This window comes from Heptranchias perlo, chromosome X (assembly GCF_035084215.1).
Source record: "Heptranchias perlo isolate sHepPer1 chromosome X, sHepPer1.hap1, whole genome shotgun sequence".
In the NCBI taxonomy this organism is placed as follows: Eukaryota; Metazoa; Chordata; class Chondrichthyes; order Hexanchiformes; family Hexanchidae; genus Heptranchias; species Heptranchias perlo.
The window spans coordinates 24289063-24311634 of NC_090370.1; the positions used below are offsets into that span (position 1 = coordinate 24289063).

A 22572-nucleotide genomic window follows, 5' to 3' on the forward strand; every position below is an offset into this window, starting at 1 on the left:
GAAATCAGAACATTCCAACGACTACTTGAACAAGTATTATGTTAAATAAATGTTGGAAATGTTTGAACAACAATTGGAATTTGGTCTGCAACGTTTGTAGATAAAAAGGTTTTAAAACGTTTTGCCCGAAGTAATTTTGTTTGGGCTAAGTTAAGCTTAATCTTCTGTGTCTATGACAACAACCTGGAAATGTTGGATTAACTAAAAACTAAGAAGAACGAACTGAAATTCTATCTCCCGACATGAAAGGATTTGTTAAATTACGTAAAAGCGACGTTGAGGACTTTGTGTGCATCTGATGATATTTGGCTCCGTTGTTTTGTTTCTGCCAAGAAGTTAATCCCTTCCAAGGACACGGACATCTGTTTTTAATTCACCAAGCAACGACCTATCCATTTTGTTTAAAATAATTGGTGTAATTTAACTGGATATTTCTCCACGGTGACAGGATGACATCATGAATTAACAAATTATCTAATTGTGCTCTCACGAAGACCCGCAATAGATTTTCTGTGTTCCTTTTTGAACAGGGGACCGTGGTGTTCGGGAAGGCATGTGTGTTGTTTGTGTAGGATTATGAAGAGTAGCTCTTTGACACAAAAATGGCTTCACAAAGTGACAGAGCAAGCTTTGCGAGAGACATGTTGGTGCAGGAACACCCAATGGTGTGAAGAATTGAAGAGCTTATCTGCAGACAGCGGCAGATATCAAATGTCACAACGTGGTGACATTTTGGAGGAAGACTTAACATATGGAATCGATAACTCTAAATTGCACAGAGAAGGAAAAGCAATCATCAGCCTTGATCCAAGTTGCTTTTCCTCTCCATAAAACGTTTTGGTTTGTTTTGCTTTAACTCATTTATTTTCCGAGACAGAGACTTTATGGTGGTGTGGGGCGATCGCTAACGAAACGTAATTATAAGCACATCTGTCTCTACTGTAAAACCACAAAGCCTGGATATAATTTGTTTCTGAAATTGGAATTGATAAGATAAATTGCTTTGAGTTGCTGTTCAAGCACTGGAGAGGGGAAATTTACCTGTCCATGTAGTTTAATCAAAACATATTTTGGAATAAAAGAAGTCCAGTCTAAACGGTTCTGAACCAATTCTGTGTATCGAGGAAGAAAATATGTTGTGTGTGGAAATAAAATTGTATATTGACAAGTCCTGTCAGTCCACAATTACTGATCAAGAATTGAGATAAATAAAAGCTGGCAATGAATTTAAGTAAAAGAAATAAAAATATGTATTAAGATATTGGACCAGACTATAAATATTGCACTGGGCAATAAAGTTCCTCCAGGTCCTGTGAATGAGATGAACTGGTAATTTAATGGGATGTGTAAATTGTTTGAGAGGAAGTGATTGAGGATATAAGAAACAGATAAATTACACCACCAAATGGGAACATTTCTAACGTCATCGCCATGAGTGATTATGGGTAAATAGATCATGCGGGCATGATTTACCAAAATATATCAATCTGGTATAAATGTGCAATCTACTGAAAGTCATGGAAGTGTAGTTGAGAATAGTAAATTAATATCATTCTCTTGGACGTATTTGTGTCCTTGCCGATACTGAACAATGAGAAAACCGCATTTGATGGCCTGGCCACTAAGTGAGACATCGGGACCATGCAGGCAGAGATAAGCAAAGACACCCCTCGCTCTTTTATTAAGATAACATGAAAACCCAGGAATGACAACAGTGGATATGAAATATACAAATGCATGTAACGGAAACCACGATGAAGGACATGATTACAAAGGATTACGGGCTGCTGAGCAATAGCTCTTACAGGATTGATATCTTACTGGGCATGCGATGTGTGCCATGAAAACACTTTCGAAAATACCATGAGGGAAAGCAAACTTCCCAGCAGAAATTACCTGTGATATGTTGCGTGTTTGCGGAAATACATGATGGAGATGCACTGAAGAATGGGTCTCAATCATGCGCAGTTCCTTGACAACAGCCGACATGAAATGGTTAATGTGGCTCAGGAGAATGATAAACTGTTTAAACAAGGCGCTGAAACACGCTCCATAGAAAAAACGACTAATTCATGAAACAATCAGGAAACACCGGTACTAATCAGAGGGATTGAAATTAAAGTAAAGAGGGACATAGCAATTTGGATTTCCAAAATTCAAGATCACGTTCCTTGCGGTTCACAATGGAATTGGGCGAGAGAGAAATAATAGTTGGAAATAATATCCACAAGCTGGATATTAGTTAATGGGGAGAGGGAGAATCATTGAGGCTCATGATTTCTTGATCATATGATGCAACGTAGGCTTCTCTATTAACCAAATGAAACTTAGAATCAATATGTAGGGGTTAATGTGTGCTTATGTAAAGTCAAGATGATCGTAGGAAAGATCAAAGAGATAGTGGAGCGATAAATTGAAAATTGAACCTGGGTGGAACCAGGAGCTAAGCCTGGTCAATATCCCATCTCACATAGTTTTCATAGAGCTCCCAAACATTTAGCAAGAGGACGGTGTTATTATGAGCGGGGCGAAGTCGTGTTTCGGTTTGTCAGAGGCAGAGCATGCTGACACTTCAGAACTATAAACGCCCAGAGGTCATGAGATGGTCCGTTTCTAGATGCTATAATTGAACCAGAGTGGTTCCACTCAGGTTCAAGAGGAGGGAATGTAAGAATCAGGTTTAAAACAAGCATAGAAAATAGGACGGCGAGGTCCGCCTAACTTATTGAAACCCAAGAGGTCATTGAAAGAGTGCTGAGGCATTTGAACAGTAAAAAACAGGAAGATTCTCGGGACAGGGTTTCCTAACCTAGTGTCAACATACTAAGACCCGATAACGGTCAAAGACTACATAAACACTAAGACATTAAACACTCCATGGTGGTTTTTGAAGAATCAGCACAGGAGAATGGTTTATGAACAGGAAATAAGACCGGCGGTGCTTACGTACAGAACAACACAGCCGAATAGTATAAATATAGGGGAAGCTCACTAAAAAAGTTGAAGCTGTCAAGAGGGGACAGTGGGAAGTCCATTGCAACAGGCAGTCCGCAGAGGTCAGGTCTGACCTATCTGGAGGGACAGACGGATTGGGTTGTATTGATTGGATGTCATTAATGTAATCTGTAGACAGTTGCATTATAACTGTAATAACTGTTGAATGTAATGTTGAAGACAGCTGCAGTGCGACTCTCTTATATTTCAGTCTATTAAACGTGTCATTTATAACCACTCGGGCTATAATCAAGCGGAGGTTATTGTTGAAGGATTAACAACCCATAGTTGCGACTGGAACGGGAGAAATCAACTAACAGTATGTAAATAACACCCTAAGTTTAACAGTCCAATTGTGTGAGAAAAATCAAGTGTGTCTAATTTTCGGAGCCTGAGAGACAAATTCCCCAGTTTAATTGGGAAACTGAATGGCCACAGTTAAAGAGACCAGTCACATCCCAGAGTGTAGACCTGAGAGGGAATCTCCAACAGTTGTAATTTAATTACAGAATGAACACAGCAGAGTGAAGGACATCACCAAAATAACATGGGATGGATAAATGGGCCTGATGATGTTTGAAGGAACAACGCCATTATTTGGGAGATACAATTTTCAATTTTCATTAGTTGATTAATGTTATGACAATTGTGCAGTCTTTGGGGTTTTCAATTCAATCTCAGCACTAAATGTATTCCATTGCAGAAGGGACAGAAACCGGCTGTCGTAATCTGTTTGTTCCAACAAATAAAACTAATATGAACGAGGTTGCAACCTCAATGTCCCCGTGGAGATCCCACAGGGTATAAATTAAAGGTTCTGGGAATGTATTGCCTCAGATTCAATTCAGAGACTTTGCCTGCATCACGAAGGGACAGATCGCTTCACACAGAAAATGCATGCGACTTTTTACAATATCAGAAAAGTATACTACATGATCCTTGTCGCCATTGGTGTTCCTGGTACGTGACTATAATCATTTGAATGTGCAAATCAGTGTGTGAGGGGGTCGCTGGTTTTGACCTGTGTCTCATAATGTTACAATCTGGTCTACTGGTGATCGTTCTACAGTCACTGGATCAGTGATATGCCCTCAATAAATAAGATCGTATGTGAATATATATTTTTCAATTTAAGTCTCGGGCGCAAGTTAAATTATCAAATTATTAACTTTAGAGGAAAGTTGCGGAATCTTGCCCCTGCATTCAGTGCTGACAACTCTCCGGGGTATTTGTTACTGGGATTGTGTGTCAGTGTAGAATTGTACTGCGTGTGGGCCAGTAACCAGAGTGGGACACCTGACCACAGTGACCATATATTACTGGGAGTATCTGACAGTGTAGAATTGTACTGAGTGTGGGTTAGTAACCAGATTGGGACACCTGACCCCAGTGGCCTTGTATTACTGGGAGTATCTGACAGTGTGGAATTGTACTGAGTGTGGGTTAGTAACCAGATTGGGACACCTGACCCCAGTGGCATTGTATTACTGGGAATATCTGACAGTGTGGAATTGTACTGAGTGTGGGTTAGTAACCAGAGTGGGACACCTGACCCCAGTGGCCTTGTATTACTGGGAGTATCTGACAGTGTAGAATTGTACTGAGTGTGGGTTAGTAACCAGAGTGGAACTCCTGACCCCAGTGACCATGTATTACTGGTCATGTCTGGTATCTGTTTATCCCTGTCGCTGTTGAGAAATACTTTCTTTATTCTGTCCTAAAGTTACCCATTAGTACCCCTGAATCTATGCCCTGTAATCTTGCGAAATTGATGTATCTGTAAGTTTTGTACAGGTTTTAATTTCTTTATCCCCAGAATTATCTTCTCTGGTGGCACAAGGTCGCATCTGAGAGGTCTGATTTTGAGCCTGAATTGTCTGTGCTCAATTCTGGCTGATTTCCACTCTGTGTTCCAGGGAATGTTCAGACTTAGATTTGATCTAACTTCTGGCAGACTCATTCTTCTACTTTAAGAAAGTATCCTCTAATCATACCCGAGCCTCCAGTATTACCTTTGGCTCGGATTATTTTGCTGCCTTTATTGAATCTAATGCTGTGCTTCAGTGTGAATGATGTAGATTAATCAGAGAATAAAGTGAAATGCGTTAATATTGGGGTGTTTCTTATTGTACTGAACCAACAGAAACAGATGTTAACTATTTATTGACTGATATATAGAAGTACAGCACTGCTACAGTATTCAAACCCTGTGTATAATGGCTTTATCTTACTCTATGTATAGTTACTGTAAACATTTTAGTTATGTTGGTGCTGATTAATCCCTTTCCCCCACTGCGGTCCTGAGAGTTTCTGCGTCATGACGGTTGAAATTTTTGGTCATGCTATTTCCACAGGATGAATATTAGGATGTGGTAATTAATCGGTTCACTTCTGTAACTGATTACAGTTTGATGAACCAGTTCTGATACTAGATTCAGAGTCTCTACACATATAACCTGAACCGATCCATGCCCTTAGATCAGTGAGGTGTGTTCCTGCGAGGAGAGACAGGTATAACTGAAGAAAATACATATCGGGTTTCCATAATACATAGAAATGCCCCGGGGCAGTAAATAACAACATTCGTAAACTCTTAATAATGAAATAAATAATGAACTGCTTCAATAAATAAATTAATTCAATATCTCCAATATTATGAAGAAACTGGGGAATGTAACTAACTCAGACTCATATTGTTTAATGAATTTAATCAATTAATATTTGAGAGTGTTCAGTTCCTCTCCTCTCCGAACTCTCCCCTTCACCTCGCTCTGAAGACACTACTCGGCACCAGATGTTCATTTATATCATTGCCCATGTCGGGTCCAAAGTCCAGTAAATCCGTGCTCCCTGCTAACTCACAGCGGATGGGATCTCACCGGCCTGACACCAGGAGGTCTTTGCCTGTCTACCTTCCCTCCATTGATCCCCCGCTTGTACTTTGCGAAGCCTCACTTTTCGTTTACTGGTTCAATTCTCTTCCTCGCTCTTCCGCTGGAACTCCTCGCTCACTCGTTAAGTTTTACTTCATTTCATTTGGTTTTATTTCTTCACCCAATGCACGATCAGTTGCTACTTTTTACAATGGGATTACAAGACCTTGCTTTCACATCTAACAAAAGAAAAATCGCACCATGGGCAGTATCTAGGGATAGGACTTTAAATTCAGCAGATCTGGGATGGAAAGGAAAAATACTCCGAGCTTCCTTCTCTTGATCCCTGAAAAGTACAGGAGTATGGATCACGGGTGAGAACAGTGGAATATTCCCGCACTTACATGCTCACAGTCTGAACTCTGGAGAACACTGGGATATCCCCGCACTTACATGATCACAGGGTGAGCTCTGGAGAAAACTGGGATATCCCCACACTCACATACTCACTGCCTGGGCTCAGGACAACACTGGGATATCTGCACACTCACATACTCACAGTCTGATCTCTGGCGAACACTGGGATATACCCCCACTCACGGACTCACTGTCTGAGATCAGGAGAACACTGGGATATCTCCACACTCACATACTCACTATCTGTGTCAGGAGAACACTGGAATATACTCACACTCACATATTTACTCTCTGTGTCAGGAGAACAGTGGCATATCCCCATAATCACAAACTTACTGTCTGGGCCCAGGAGAAAACTGGGCTATCCCCACACTCACATACTCACTGCCTGGGCTCAGGACAACACTGGGCTATCCCCACACTCACATACTCACTGCCTGGGCTCAGGACAAATCTGGGCTATCCCCACACGCACATACTCACTGCCTGGGCTCAGGACAACACTGGGCTATCCCCACACTCACATACATTGTTGCAGAATTTAGAAACGCATCAGGTAGTAAGAGGAGGAGTGGGGCCGATTATGGACCATAAAGTAGATCTGCTGGATGGAGGCAGAGGGCATGGCTGAGGTATTAAATGACTACTTTGCATTTGTCTTTATCAAGGAAGAAGATGCTGCCAGAGTGTCGGTAAAGGAAGATATATTTGAGATACTGGATGGGCTAAAAATTGACAACGAAGAAGTACTAGAAAGGCTAGTTGTACTTCAAGTGGATAAGTCACTCGGTCCGGATGGGATGCATCCTAGGTTGCTGTGGGAAGTAAGTGTGGAAATTGCAGAGGTATTGGCCATAATATTCCAAACATCCATAGATATGGGGGGTGCCAGAGGACTGGAGAATAGAAAATGTCACACCCTTGTTCAAAAAAGGGTGTAAGGATGAACCCGGCAATTATAGGCCAGTCAGTTTAAAGTCAGTGGTGGAGAAATTTTTAGAAACGATAATCCGGGACAGAATTAACAGTCACTTGGACGAGGGTGGATTGATTAGGTATTGTGTTTAACTAACCTGATACAGTTTTTTGTTAAGGTAACAGAGAGTTAGATGAGGGCGATGCAGTTGATGTATATGGATCTTCAAAAGGAGTTTGTCAAAGTGCCGCATGGTAGGCTTGTCATCAAGATTGCGGCCCATGGAATAAAGGGGGCAGTAGCAACATGGATACAGAATTGGCTGAAGGACAGGAAACATAGAGTAGTGGTGAACGGTTGTTTTGTGGTCTGGAGGGAGGTGTACAGTGGTGTTCCCCCGCGGTCAGTGTTGGGACCACTGCTTTTCATGCAATATATTAATGACTTGGATTTGGATGTAAAGGGCACAATTTCAAAATTTGCAGATGACACAAAACTTGGAAGTGTATTAAACAGTGAGGAGGATAGTGATAGACTTCAAGAGGATAAGCACAGGCTGGGGGAATGGGGGACACGTGACAGATGAAATTTAACGCAGAAAAATGCGAACTGATTCATTTCGATAGGAAGAACGAGGGAGGCAATATAAACGAAAGGGCACAACACTAAAAGGGGTACAGGAACAGAGAGATCTGGGGGTATATGTGCACAAATCGTTGAACGTGGCAGGGCAGGGTGAGAAAGCAGTTGAAAAAGCATACAGGAACCTGGGCGTTATAAATAGAGGCATAGATTACAAAAGTATGGAAGTCATGATGAACCTTTATAAAACACTGGTTCGGCCACAACTGGAGTATTGTGTCCAGTTCTGGGCATCGCACTTTAGGAAAGATGTGAAGGCCTTAGATAGGGTGCAGAAGAGATTTACTGGAATGATTCCAGAGATGAGAGACTTGGAACAGAGACGGTTGCGAGAAGATTTGATAGAGGTGTTCAAAATCATGAAGGTTCGAGGCAGATTAGATGGAGAGAAACTGTTCCCATTGGCGGACGGTGTCAAGGACCAGCGGACATAGATTTAAGTTGATTGGCAAAAGAACCAAAGGTGACATGAGGGAAAACTTTTTTACACAGCGAGTGGTTAGGATCTGGAATGCACTGCCTGAGGGGGTGATGGAGGCAGATTCAATCATGGCCTTCAAAAGGGAACTGGATAAGCAGTTGAAAGGAAAAAATATGCAGGGCTACGGTGTTAGGATCGGGGAGTGGGACTAGCTGGATTACACTTGCATAGAGCCGGCATGGATTCTCGAACAATACTGGGATATTCCCACACTCACATATTCACTGTCAGGGCTCTGGAGAACACTGGGGTATCTCAACACTCACATACTCACTCTCAGGGCTCTGGAGAACACTGGGTTGTCCCCACACTCACAAACTCACTGTCAGGGCTCGGGAGGGCACTGGGATATCCACACACTAAAATACTCACTGTCAGGGCTCGGGAGAACACTAGGGTATCCCCACATTCACATACTCACTGTCAGGGCTCGGGAGGGCACTGGGATATCCCCACATTCACATACTCACTGTCAGGGCTCGGAAGAACACTACGATATCCCCACATTCACATACTCACTGTCAGGGCTCTGAAGAACACTAGGTTATCCCCACATTCACATACTCACTGTCAGGGCTCGGGAGAACACTAGGGTATCCCCACATTCACATACTCACTGTCAGGGCTCGGGAGAACACTGGGGTATCCCCACACTCACACATTTGCTGTCTGGGCTCAGACACGGAGAATGGTCCGTTGAGTTTGATCAATAATTCCCATTCTCTTTTCCCTCCTCTTTTTTACAGTTAATTTAGTGGCGATTGTGATCCTGTCCCGGGCAAAGTGCGGCCTCTCCACCTGCACCACTCGCTACCTGGTGGCGATGGCAGCGGCGGATCTACTGGTCATTATCACTGGGGTCATACTGTGGCGGATCAGTTATTATTATTTCCCAGGATCTTTCCTGGACATCACCCCTGTGTGTAGTGTTATCGCTGTCATGACTCGTGCAGCCACAAACTGTTCGGTCTGCTTCACAGTCACTTTCTCCTTCGATCGATTTGTCGCCATTTGTTGCCAGAAGCTGAAAGCGAAATATTGCACCGGGAAAACTGCGGCTGTGGTTCTAATAACAACCTGCATTCTGCTCTGTTCAAAAAACATTCCCTTCTACTTTACATTTGAACCTGGTGAGATAATCGACAATGTACCATGGGATTGTTATCCGAAATCAAGTTATTTTACTGAGCCCGGATGGGTGGGATTTGACTGGTTTGATACGATTTTAACCCCATTGCTCCCAATTGCTTTAATTATGTTGCTCAACGCTCTGACCATCAGACACATTTTGGTGACCAGTCGAGTCCGTAAGGGACTGAGGGGTCAGAGCAAGGGAGATACTGGCAATGACCCAGAGATGGAGAGCAGAAGGAAGTCTGTGATTTTACTCTTCACGATAACCGGCAGCTTCATACTTCTGTGGCTGACCAATGTTGCTGAATTCTTATTTTATAACATTGCAGGTGCAAATCCCGTGGATTACAATGATTCTTTATATATCTTCGAACAAGCCGGAACTATGCTGCAGATTTTAAGTTCCTGCACAAACACATTTATTTATGGGGTCACTCAGTCCAAGTTCAGAGAACAGTTTAAAAGCGCGGTGAAATATCCGGTTACCTTAATTATTCATTTCATGAATAATAAAATCAATGGGGCACAGCCCAGGGGTTAGAGAGCGTGTTTCCAGGACATTAATCTCATATTGATCCCTAGGCTTCCACCCTTAATTATTACATTAATGAATAATAAAAACAATTGAGCCCAGCCTAGAGGAAGGAACGCGTGTTTCCCCAGATTTCACTCCCCTGAATCGCTCGCGACCAGAAAATAAAAACAGGGGTGGGGCATTCATTTTATTTAGGGGGCGTCATTCTTTTGATTGACAGGACCACCATTCTGGTCAGGGGACGCCACTCTTTTAGAATCATAGATTCATCGAATGGTTACAGCACAGAAGGAGGGCATTCGGCCCATCGAACCAATGTCTGCTCTTTGTAAGAGCAATCCAGTTCGAACCATTCCCCCGTTCCTTCAGCGTAGATCTGCATTTTTTTCACTTCAAATATTTATCCAACTCCTTTTTGAAAGCCATGATTGAATCTTCTTTCACCCCCTTCCAGGCTGTGCATTCCAGATCATAAATACTCGCCACACAAAAACGTGTTTCCTCATGTTGCCTTTGGTTATTTTGCCAATGACCTTAAATCTATGTTCTGGTTCTTGACCCTTCCGCCAATGGGAACAGTTTATCTTTATTTACTTTATCTAACCTATTCATGTTTTTGAACATTTCTATCAAATCTCCTCTTAATCTTCTCCGCTCTAAGTAGAACAACCCCAGCTTCTCCACTCTATTCACATAAATGAAGCCCCTCATCCCTGGGACCATTCTAGTAATTTTGTTCTTCACCCTCTCTAAGGCCTTCACATGTTTCCTAAAGTGCAGTGCCCAGAATTTGACACAATACTCCAGTTGAGGCCGAACCAGTGTTTTACGAAGGTTCAACATAACTTCCTTGCTTTTATGCTCTATGCTTCTATTTATAAAGCCCAAGATCTCGTATGTTTTTTAAATCGCCTTCTCAACCTGTCCTACCACCTTCAACGATTTGTGCACATATACCCCCAGGTCTATCTGTTCCTGCACCCCTTTAGAATTGTACCATTTAATTTATATTGCCTCTCCTCATTCTTCACACAAAAAGATGTCACTTCGCACCTCTCTGCGTTAAATTTCATCTGCCATGTGTCCGCCCATTCCACCAGCCTGTCTTTTTTTTTATTCGTTCATGGTATGTGGGCTTCGCTGGCGGGGCCGGCATTTATTGCCCATTCCTAATTGCCCTTGAGAAGGTGGTGGTGAGCCGCATTCTTGATCCGCTGCAGTACGTGTGGTGAAGGTTCTCCCACAGTGCTGTTAGGAAGGGAGTTACAGGATTTTGACCCAGCGACGATGAAGAAACGGCGATATATTTCCAAGTCGGGATGGTGTGTGACTTGGAGGGGAACGTGCAGGTCGCGTTGTTCCCATGTAGCTGATGCTCTTGTCCTTCTAGGTGGTAGAGGGTACGGGTTTGGGAGGTGCTGTCGAAGAAGCCTTGGCGAGTTGCTGCAGTGCATCCTGTGGATGGTACACACTGCAGCCACTGTGCGCCGGTGGTGAAGGGAGTGAATGTTTAGGGTGGTGGATGGTGTGCCAATGAAGCTGGCTGCTTTGTCCTGGATGGCGTCGAACTTCTTGAGTACTGTTGGAGCTGCACTCATCCAAACAAGTGGACAGTATTACAACACACTCTTGACTTGTGCCTTGTAGATGGTGGAAGGCTCTGGGGAGTCAGGAGGTGAGTCACTCGCCGCAGAATACCCAGCCTCTGACCTGCTCTTGTAGCCACAGTATTTATATGGCTGGTCCAGTTAAGTTTCTGGTCAATGCTGACCCCCAGGATGTTGAAGGTTGGGGATTCGGCGATGGTAATGCCATTGAATGTCAACGGGAGTTGGTTAGCCTCTCTCTTGTTGGAAATGGTCATTGCCTGGCACTTGTCTGTCGCGAATGTTACTTGCCACTTATGAGCCCAAGCCTGGATGTTGTCCAGGTCTTACTGCATGCGGGCTCGGACTGCTTCAGTATCTGAGCGGCCTCTGTCCTCTTGAAGTCCAACCCTATCCTCCTCACTGTTCACTACAGTACCAATTTTTTGTCATCTGCAAATTTTGAAATTATGCACTTTACAACCAAGTCCAATTCATTAATTTATATCGAAAAAGCAGTGGCCCTAATACCGACTCCTGGGGCACACAACTCTATACGTTCCTCTAGTTCGAAAAAGAATCATTCACCTCCACTCTCTGTTTCCTTTCACTCAGCCAATTTCGTATCCACGCTGCCACTGCACATTTTATTCCATGGGCTTCAATTTTGCTGACAAGCCTATTATGCGGCACTTTATCAAACACCTTTTGAAAGTCCATGCATAAAAAAATCAACCGTATTGCCCTCATCAACCTTCTTATTGACCCGAATCAAAAGACTCAATCAAGTTAGTTAAACATGTTCTGCCTTTACGAATCCACATTTGTCCAAAAGACTATTAACTCTGTCCCGGATTATCGTTTCTAAAAGCTTCCGCTCCACCGATGTTAAAATGACTGACCTGTAGTTGCTGGATTTATCCTTGCACCCTTTTTTAATCCAAAGTTGTCCACCCTTATCCACGTTTCCTATCCATTATTTTGATTGACTGGTCAGCCATTCTGTTCAGGGTGAGGTCACATTTTTGATTACGAGGTCCGCCGTTCTGTTCAAGGTTACTCTTTTGATTAACAGGTCCGCTATTCTGTTAGAATGATATCATCATAGAAATTTACTGAAGGAGGCCATTCGTGTCCGTGCCGGATAAAAAGAGCTTTCCAGCCTAATGCCACTTTCCAGCTCTTGGTCCATAGCCTTTAGGTTACGGCAATTCAAGTGCATATCCAAGTACTTTTTAAATGCAATGAGGGTTTCTGCCTCTACCATCCTTTCAGGCACTGAGTTCCAGACCCCCCCCCCCCCCCCCCCGCCCCAACCCTCTGAGTGAAAAAGAATCGGCCTCAGCTCCCCTCGAATCATTCTATCAATTACTTTATGCCCATGCCTCCTGGTTATTGACCTCTCGGCTATGGGAAATAGATCCTTCCTATCCACTCTATCCAGGCCACTCTAATTTTATAGGCCTCCATTAAATCTCCCCTCAGCCTCCTGTATTCCACAGAAAATAATTCCAGCCTATCCAATCTTTCCTCATAGGTAAAATTCTCATGTACTGGCAACAGCCTTATAAATCTCTTCCTTACGTTCTCAACTGCAGTCACATATTTCTTGTGATGTGTTGACCAGAACTATACGCAGTGGCCTAACAAGTGTGTTATACAGTTCTAACATGACCTCCCTGCTCTTAAATTCTATGCCTCGGCTAATAAAGTAAAGTACACCGTATGCCTTCTTAACCACCGAAGCTACCTGTCCTGCTACCTTCAGAGGTCTGTAGACATGCACTGTAAGGTCCCTCTCTTTCTCTACACTTTTCCTACATTTATTGTGTATTCCTTTTCATTGTTAGCCGTCCGCAAATGCATTACCGCACACTTCTCCAGATTGAATTCCATTTCCCACTTTTCTGCCTACCTGACCAGTCCATTGATATCATCCTGCAATCTACCGCATTGCACCTCACCCTTAACTGCAGGGCCATTTTTTGTATCATCTGCAAACTTCGTAATCAGTCCCCCTAAATTTAAGTCTAAATCATTGATATATACAACAAAAAGCAAGGGGCCAATACTGAGTCCTACGAAACCCCACTGGAAACAGCCTTCCAGACACAAAAACACCCATCGACCATTACGCTTTGCTTCCTGCCACTGAGCCGATTTTGGATCCAACATGCCACTTTACCTTGGATTGGAATTGGCTTTTACTTTTCTGACCAGACTGCCACGTGTGGCCTTGTCAAAAGTCTTGCTAAAATATATGTAGACTACATCAAATGCGCAACCTTCATCGGCCCTCCTTGTTACCTCCTCGAAAAAGTCAATCAAGTTATTGAGACGCGAACTTCCCTTAACAAATCCACGTTGACTGTTCTTGATTAATCCGTGCCTTTCTAAATGACGATTAATACTGTCCCTCAGAATTATTTCCGATAAATTTCCCACCAACGATGTTATGCTGACTGGCTTGTAATTAAAAACAAAAAATGCTGGAAAAGCACAGCATTTCATGCAGTATTTGTGGACAGATGCTGCCTGATTTGATGAGCTTTTACAGCATTTTCTGTTTTTATTTCGGAATTCCAGCACCTGCAGTATTTTGCTCCTGGCCTGTAATTATTCGGTCTATCCCTGCCTCCATTTTTAAACAACGGTACAACGTTAGCAGAACTCCGGTCCCCTGTAGCCAGAGAGGATTGGAAAATGATGGTCAGAGCTTGCACAATTTCCTCTCTAGCTTCTCTTAACAGCCTGGGATACAATTCATCCGGGCCTGGCGATTTATCTACTTTTAAAGATGCTAAACTCCTAAATATATCCTCTCTCAATATGTTTATCCCATCCAATGTTTCACACTCCTCCTCCTCAACTACAATGTCTGCATCGTCCCCTTCTTTTCAGAGAATCATAGAAAATTACTGCACAGGCGGAGACCATTCGGTTTCTGTCCCGGCCGAAAAAGAGCTATCCGGCTGAATCCCACTTTCCAGGACTTGGTCCGTAGCCTTTTAGGTTATGGCACTTCAACTGCTCAACCAAGTACTTTTTAAGTACAAGAGGATTTCTGCCTCTACTACCCTTTCAGGCACTGAGGTCCACACTCCCACCACCCTCTGGGTGAAAACCATTCTACTCAGCTCCCCTCTAATCGTGCTATCAATTACTTTAAGTCTATGCCTCCTTGTTATTGACTCCTCTGCTATGAGAAATAGGCCCTTCCAATCCATTCTATCCAGGGCCCTCTAATTTTATAGACCTCAATTAAATGTTCCTTCAGCCTCCTTTGTTCCAAAGAAAAGAACCCCAGCCCATCCAAACTTTTTTTCACAGCTAAAATTCTCCAGCCCAGGCAACATCCTCGTAAATCTCCTCTGTACCCTGTCTAATGCAATCACATCTTTCCTGTAATCTGGTGAACAGAACTGTACGCAATACTCAAGCTGTGACCTAACCAATGTTTTATTCAATTCCAGCATAAACTCCCTGCTCTTATATTCTATGCCTCGGCAAATAAAGGAAAGTATCCCGTATGCCTTTTTAACTCCTTTATCGACCCATCCTTCCACTTTCGGGAATCTGTGGACATGCACACCAAGATCCCTTTGTTCCTCTGCACCTCTCAGTATCCTCCCTCTTATTGTGTACTCTCTTGCCTTGTTTGTCCTCCCCAATGCATCACCTCACAGTTCTCCGGAATGAATTTCATTTGTCACTTTTCTGCCCAGCTGGACAGTTTTGTGAAGAAAGACGCAAAGTATTCATTAAGAACCATACCCAAATCTTCTGCCTCCACAAACAGGTTACCTTTGTGGTCTCTAATCGGCCCTACTCTTTCCTTATTTATCCTCTTGCTCTTTATGCATTTTTTAAACACCTTTGGGTTTTCCTTTATTTTACTTGCTAAAGATTTTCATGCCTTATCTTTGCTCTCCTAATTTCCATTCTAATTTCACCCCTGCACTTGCGATACTCGTTTAGGCTTTCTGCAATATTGATCTCTCGGTATCTGACATAAACTTTCCTTTTTTGCCTTATCCTATCCTGCGTGCTCCTTGACATCCAGGGAGCTCTAGATTATGGAATCCCGCCCTTTTTCTTTGTGGGAACATATTTGCTCTGAACCCTCACTATCTCCTCCTTGAATGCCTCCCACTGCCCTGACAATGATTTACCTTCAAGTAGCTGCTTCCAGTCCACTTTTGTTAAATCACATCTCAGATTAGTAAAATTGGCCTTTGCCCAATTGAGAACTTTTAATCTTGGTGTATCTTTGTCCTTTTCTATAACTACGCCAAAACTAACCGTATTATGATCACTACCACCAAAATGCTTTCCCACTGTTACCCCTTCCTTCTGCCAAGGCTTCATTCCCTAAAATTAAGTTCAGAATTGCCGCCTCTCTTGTTGGGCTAGCAACGTACTGGCTAAAAAAAAGTTCTCCTGGGAGCATTTAAATAATTCTGCGTACTCTCTATTGTTTAGATTGATTCTACCCCTGATAATATTAGGGTTGTTGAAAAACCCTACTATTACAGCCCTGTTATTTTTGCACTTCTCAGAAATTTGCCTCCATATTTTCTCTTCTATCTCCCTCTGACTGTTTGCAGGTCTATTGTGTGATTAAATCTATAGTGTCCCTGCAGCGTGATTGCCCCTTTTTTGTTCTTCAGTGGAACCCACATGGCCTCGTTCGATGATCCTTCTAACATATTATCCCTCCTCACAGCTGTAAATGTTTATTTAACCAATATTGCAACACCCCTAACTCCTTTCTGTCCCCCTCTTTATCTCGTCTGAAAACCCTGTAACCAGGAATGTTGAGCTGCCATACCTGCCCTTCTTGAAGCCATGTTTCAGTAATTGGTATGAAATCATATTTCCATGTGCCTATCAGTGCCCTCAGCTCATCTGCGTCACTCACTGGACTCCTTACGTCGAAGTATATACCATTAAGCACTGCCAAACTCCATTGTTGTCAATTTTCTAGCCATTGTTTCCTCTGCCCTCCAAACCCGCTTACTGATGCCTTCCATTTCCAGCCCTGTTTCTCTCCCTTCTGAATCTACACTCAGGTTACCATCCCCCTACCAAGCTAGTTTAAACCCTCCCCAAAAGCACGAGTAATCCTCCCCACGAGGATATTGGTCCCTGCCGTGTTGAGGTACAACCCGTCCGGCTTGTACTGGTCCAATCTCCCCCAGAACCGGTCCCAATGCCCCAGGAACCTAAAGCCATCCCTCCTGCTCCATCTGTCTAGCCACGCATTCATCTGCACTATCCTCCTATTTATGTACTCACTAGCCGGAGGCACCGGAGCAATCCGGAGATTACTACCTTTGAGGTCCTGCTTACTAATCTCATTCCTAGCTCCCTAAAATCTGCCTGCAGGACCTCATCCCACTTTCTACCTATATCGTTGGTACCGATATGGATAACGACCTCTGCTGTTCACCCTCCCCCCTCAGAACGTTCTGCAGCCGTTCAGTGGCATCCTTGAGACTGGCACCAGGGAAGCAACATACCATCCTGGAATTACGTCTGTGGCTGCAGAAACGCCTGTATGTTCCACTAACTGTTGAATCCTCTATCACTATTAATTTCATTGCATTCCTCCTCCCCCCGTATAGCTAAGCCGCCCATGGTGCCGTGGACCTGGCTCTGACAACTCTCCACAGAGGAACCAACTCCCTCACCGAACTGAATACCGGTTAGAGAGCGAGATGCACTCAGGGGACTGCTACAATACCTTTTGTTGCCGTCCTCCTCACGATTATCTATACCCCTCAATTTGGTGTTATCTGCAAATTTTGAATTTGTACTTCCAATTCCTGAGTCCAGTAGTTCCCGCTTACAATCTGAACTGGATTTGTATGTTTCTGTACTGTCCCATATCTAAAAATACGATCGTGTAACTCGGGGATATAAAAATACATGGGTTTTACATAAAACCTAAATAGAATTGACAAAATAGAAACAGACCATTCAGCCCATTAGTTTGTGCAGGTGCTTATACCCAACACGAGATTCCTCCAACCCCGCTTCAACTAACCCTATTAGTATATATTTGTATTCCTTTCTCCCTCATGTAATTATTTAGCTTCCCCTTAAACGCATCTATGCTATTCCCCTCAACCACCCCATGTAGCAGCAACTTTCACATTCTAACCCCTCTCTGGGTAAAGAAGTTTCTCCTGCATTCTTTCATGGATTTATTAGTGACAATTTTATATTGATCACCCCAAGTTGTGGATTCTCTACCGGTGGAAACATCTTCTCTTCTTCTACCCTATGAAGCTTCTTCAAATTGTAAAGACATCGATTAGGTCATCCCTCAGTCTTCTCCTTTCTAGTGAAAAGAGCCCCAGCTTGTTCAAACTTTCCTGATAAGTAGATCCTGTCAGTTCTGGGATCAATTTTGTGAATCTTTTTGCACCTTCTCCAGTGCCTCTATATCCGTTTTACACGATGCAGACCAGAACTCTGATGGGCTCTGTAACTGGCAGAGATGATGGATGTGCTGTGTTGTGGGGTGGGGTGGGCTCTGATGTTGGGAGGGGATGGGCCGGCTCTGTTGTGTGGGGAGGGGGGATAGGCGGGCTCCGCTGTGGGGGGTTGGGGCGTTGAGCAGTCTCTGTTTCGGAGGGGATGGACGGGCTCTTTTATGGGGGTGGGCGATAAACGGGCGCTGTTGTGGGGGAGGGGGATAGGCGGACTCTGTTGTGGAGGAGGGGGATAGGTAGGATCTGTTGTGGGGCGGGGTGTGGGGATACCTGGGTTCTGTTCTGGGGGGATAGGCGTGCTCTGTTGTGGGGGACGTGGGATAGCCGGGCTCTATTGTGATGAGAGGGGGAGAGACGGGCTCTGTTGTGGGGGGATAGGCGGGCTCTGTTGTGGGGGACGGGGGATAGCCGGGCTCTATTGTGATGAGAGGGGGAGAGACGGGCTCTGTTGTGGGGGGATAGGCGGGCTCTGTTGTCAGGGTGGGGGATAGCCGGGCTCTGTTATGGGATGGGATTTACTCAATTATCCCACCTGCTGTTGCACCAGCGAGTTCACACGGGGGAGAGGCCGTTCACCTGCAATGAGTGTGGGAAGGGATTCACTCGCTCATCCGCCTGCTCATCCAGCGGCGAGTTCACCCTGGGGAGAGGCCGTTCACCTGCACTGAGTGTGGGAAGTGATTCACTCGTTCATCCCACCTGCTGAGACACCAGAGAGTTGATATTTGACTGCAGGTGTTGGATTCTGTTGTTATTACCGATGTTAATCACATCCAGGACTGAACCATGTTCATTCTGACAGTCAGGGTTTGTTCTTGCTGATGTTAATAACCCCGCTAACTGGGCTGGAGTTTAATATTCTATTATCTGTCAAATAAATCAGCTTTATTTCAAAAGACATTGTTGTAGATTTTTGTCTTTCCCACCTGAGTGTTTAGCATCACCTGACTGGAGCTCAGAAAGGACAATCTGCGGGGAGGATCGTACGGTGGGAAGAGAACTTCACCCTGGACACAGTCCTTCAGGGCCACACTGAGAGGGTCTCTTCACAGACAACAAACTCGCCGTGCGGGTTAATCTTGACGAGTGTAGAAAATGTGCCCCAGTCACTTTCTTCGATGATTCAGAGCTCCTCGGCACGGAACAGAAAGCTCGTTACAACTGTGTTTCGAGTCAGGAAGAAGAACGGTGAATGCTGGAAGCGTGCTGTCAAATCAGAGATTGGTGTAAAACTGTGATCTGTTCCTGACTGGAAGCAAAACGGCAGGTTTAAGTTTCCAGTCTAAAAATGACTGTGGTAATAATTGTATGAAGATTTAACCTGTTTGTGTTACAGTCCCGATTCTACCATTTTAAGGCAATTGTTAAGTCATTTAAAATAAACCCATTAAAGTCTGCTTTAAAATAGCAGAGGGAGGAGTTCACAGGAGCCTGTTAACTACTGGTACAATTATACAACAGCCATTTGATCTCCAGATAAAGAAGGACCTGCAGTGTGTTTCAAGAATTCCCTGTTTTATTGATGTGTGCAGTTAGACAACAGGATAACAAAAAATACACGACCGGAACATCCACGGGGGTACGATCCCGACAGTTACTCTGGGATCACTCCCACTGCGGAACTCCATCACTGAACCTGCTTAAAGTTGTAGGCTTAGGGAGTGCGCTTCCGGGAGTGGACTGTTAGAAGGCTGGGTTTCGGTGTCCTCACAAATATATGCCGGGGAACCAGAGGAATCCTTATGAGGAGACGTCTGGGGTTTTCCCTGCCAATGTCGGCCTATGGGTGAATGATTCCTGGCTCCCGGAACTGTCTTACATTTAAACCAGTTCGGATCAAGATGAATTCAATGCGTTAAACCGCAGTTAGGTTCCCGACAAGTTGCTGAGTGAGTGAATGAATTCTTTCTTTACAAATCACCAAGGAAGAAACCAGATCACAAGTCATACACTAAACACTGTTTGTTGGTTACAAATCACAATTTATAGTTAAAGCTGGGCAAACGGTCGCTTAATAGACATGTATAAATGTAATCAGAGTTATCCAGCAGTTGATCAGTAAATCATCAATGGATCGAGTTACTAAACAAAACGAGTAGAGTAGAAGAGGTGACCATCACCTAATCTCCCACCATCAACATCCTGGGGCTCACCATTGAAAAGAAACTTAACTGGACCAGCCACATAAATATTGTGGCTCCAAGTGCAGATCAGAGGCTAAGTATTTTGCGGCGAGTGACTCACCTCCTGACTCCCCAAAGTCTTTCCACCATCGACAAGGCACAAGTCGGGAGTGTGATGGAACACTCTCCACTTGCCTGGATGAGTGTAGCTCCAACAACACACAAGAAGCTCGACACCATCCAGGACAAAGCAGCCCGCTTGATTGGCTCCCCATCCACCACCCTAAACATTCACTCCCTTCACCACTAGCGCACTGCAGCAACTCGTGAGGCCTCTTCGACAGCACCTCCCAAATCCGCGACTCTTCCACCTAGAAGCACAAGGGCAGCAGGCACATGGGAACACCGCCACCTTCACGTTCCCCTCCAAGTAACACACCATCCTGGATGGAAATATATCGCCTTTCCTTCATCGTCGCTGGGTCAAAATCCTGGAACTCCCTTCCTAACAGCACTGTGGGAGAACCTTCACCACACGGACAGAAGCGGCTCAAGAAGGCAGCTCACCACCACCTTCTCAAGGGCAATTAGGGATGGGCAATAAATTCTGGCCTTGCCAGCGACGCCCACATCCCATGAATGAATTAAAAAATTTAGTGAATCACTCTAAATTAGCACTAATGGACGCTGAACATTAAGTACAATAGGGGCCAGAGTCGCAGATTATAAATTGGAGAGATTACTTTAACAGCAATTCCTTCGATAGCTGACATGTTAGCAGCTTTGAACAGCCCGTCTATCAAGCAGCTCCAGTCTATGGGTGATTACCAAAATTCAGAGCTTACACGGCCTCCTCCTCGAGTTACCGAACAGTCTTTCTGCTGTCAATATAGAGCTGGAGGATTGGGCCCTGATGTGTTTCCTTGTTCGTATTATGTTAAAAACATTTTCTGAATGGATAAATATTTCAAACCAGGTTTCCAGGCGTGACGCTCTATTCACACATCGAAGGTGAGAGTGATGCTGTGGGGAATACAGCCAGTCTAGTCGGGGTTATTGATATCAGAAACAAACCACTGCCAGAATGAACATGATTTGGTCCGAGATGTGATTAACAGCAGAATCCAACCCCTGTATTTACACGTGAATCAGCCGGTGGGATGGCTGATTAAATCACTTCCCACACACGGGACAGATGGACGGCCTCTCCCCAGTGCGAATATGCTGGTGAGTCAGCAGATCACTTGTGCTTTTAAAGCTCTTATTACACTTAGTATATTTAAAAGGACTATTATCAGAGTGAACAAGTGAGCGTGCTGCGGAGGCTGGATGAATAAGTCAATCCATTCCCACGTACGGAGCAAGTAAATGACCTCTCCCCTGAGTGAACACACTGGCGAGTCAGTATTTGGGGTGAAATATTGAATCCCTTCCCTCACAAAGAGCAGGTAAACGGCCTCTCCCCTGGGTGAATACGCTGTTGTTCAGTGAGGTGGAAAGAACGAGTGAATCCCTTCCCACACACGGAGCAGGTAAACGGCCTCTCCCCAGTGTGTACTCGCTGGAGTGTCAGCAGGGTGGATGACAGAGCGAATCCCTTCCCACACACGGAGCAGATGAACAGCCTCTCCCCAGTATGTCAGCGTCGATGAGTTTCCAGCTCACATGGGTAATTGAAACCCTTCCCACAATTATCACATGTACTGTTTTGTTTTAAACACAGTTTCCGGATCTGAGACAATATAGTACACCGGCGAAAGTAAAAGATACTACTTTATTTTAAAACTTATAACATACAAGTACTGTAACAGACAAACAAGCAATCAATCACAAGCTCACGGCCGTCTGCCCGTCGGGAACCCTTGAAGTCGATGGCTGGTAATTGAGCCTGTAGTTTCCCAAGGCACCGTATGCACTCCCAGTCCTCGGTGAAGTCCCCCGTGTCTGTAAAGTCGCCGATAGTAATACTGGGCCGTAAACAAGTATACTTGTGGCGGACGGCCAGGTCAAACAGCTGGTGGCCTTGAGGCGTCTTGCGCATTGTCAACACTTTTAGCTGCTGACAACACTTGTGAAATGTCATACAGTTCACTCTTATGTTACAACCAAATTTCCACGGTTTCTCTGTGGTGCAGGTATCCTTGTGTCTGTCCAGGTTGGATGATCAGTTGAAGCCTCGTCCCCCAGACTCCAGACCCAGAACTCCAATGGCTGCAAGAACAGGATAGTAAATGCGTTCTATCTGAACCATTACAGGATCGCCCATTTCTGTGAGAAGCATTGACTTCTGTTGATCTAAACACCGCAGCTCCGGTAGCAATCTGCGCTGATACAATGCAACGAGCTCTGATTTGTACAGGCGCTAAATCTC

General features: G+C 44.3%; 1 protein-coding gene across 1 annotated transcript; it reads left to right on the forward strand.

Moving 5' to 3' along the window:
• The first annotated feature begins 3887 nt into the window (after nucleotides 1-3887).
• On the forward strand, nucleotides 3888-9998 carry LOC137306982 (probable G-protein coupled receptor 139). The gene is made up of 2 exons (XM_067976345.1): nucleotides 3888-3954; nucleotides 9070-9998. The coding sequence occupies exons 1-2, from the start codon at nucleotides 3888-3890 to the stop codon at nucleotides 9996-9998; spliced, it is 996 nt and encodes a 331-aa protein (XP_067832446.1).
• Nucleotides 9999-22572: the final 12574 nt, after the last annotated feature.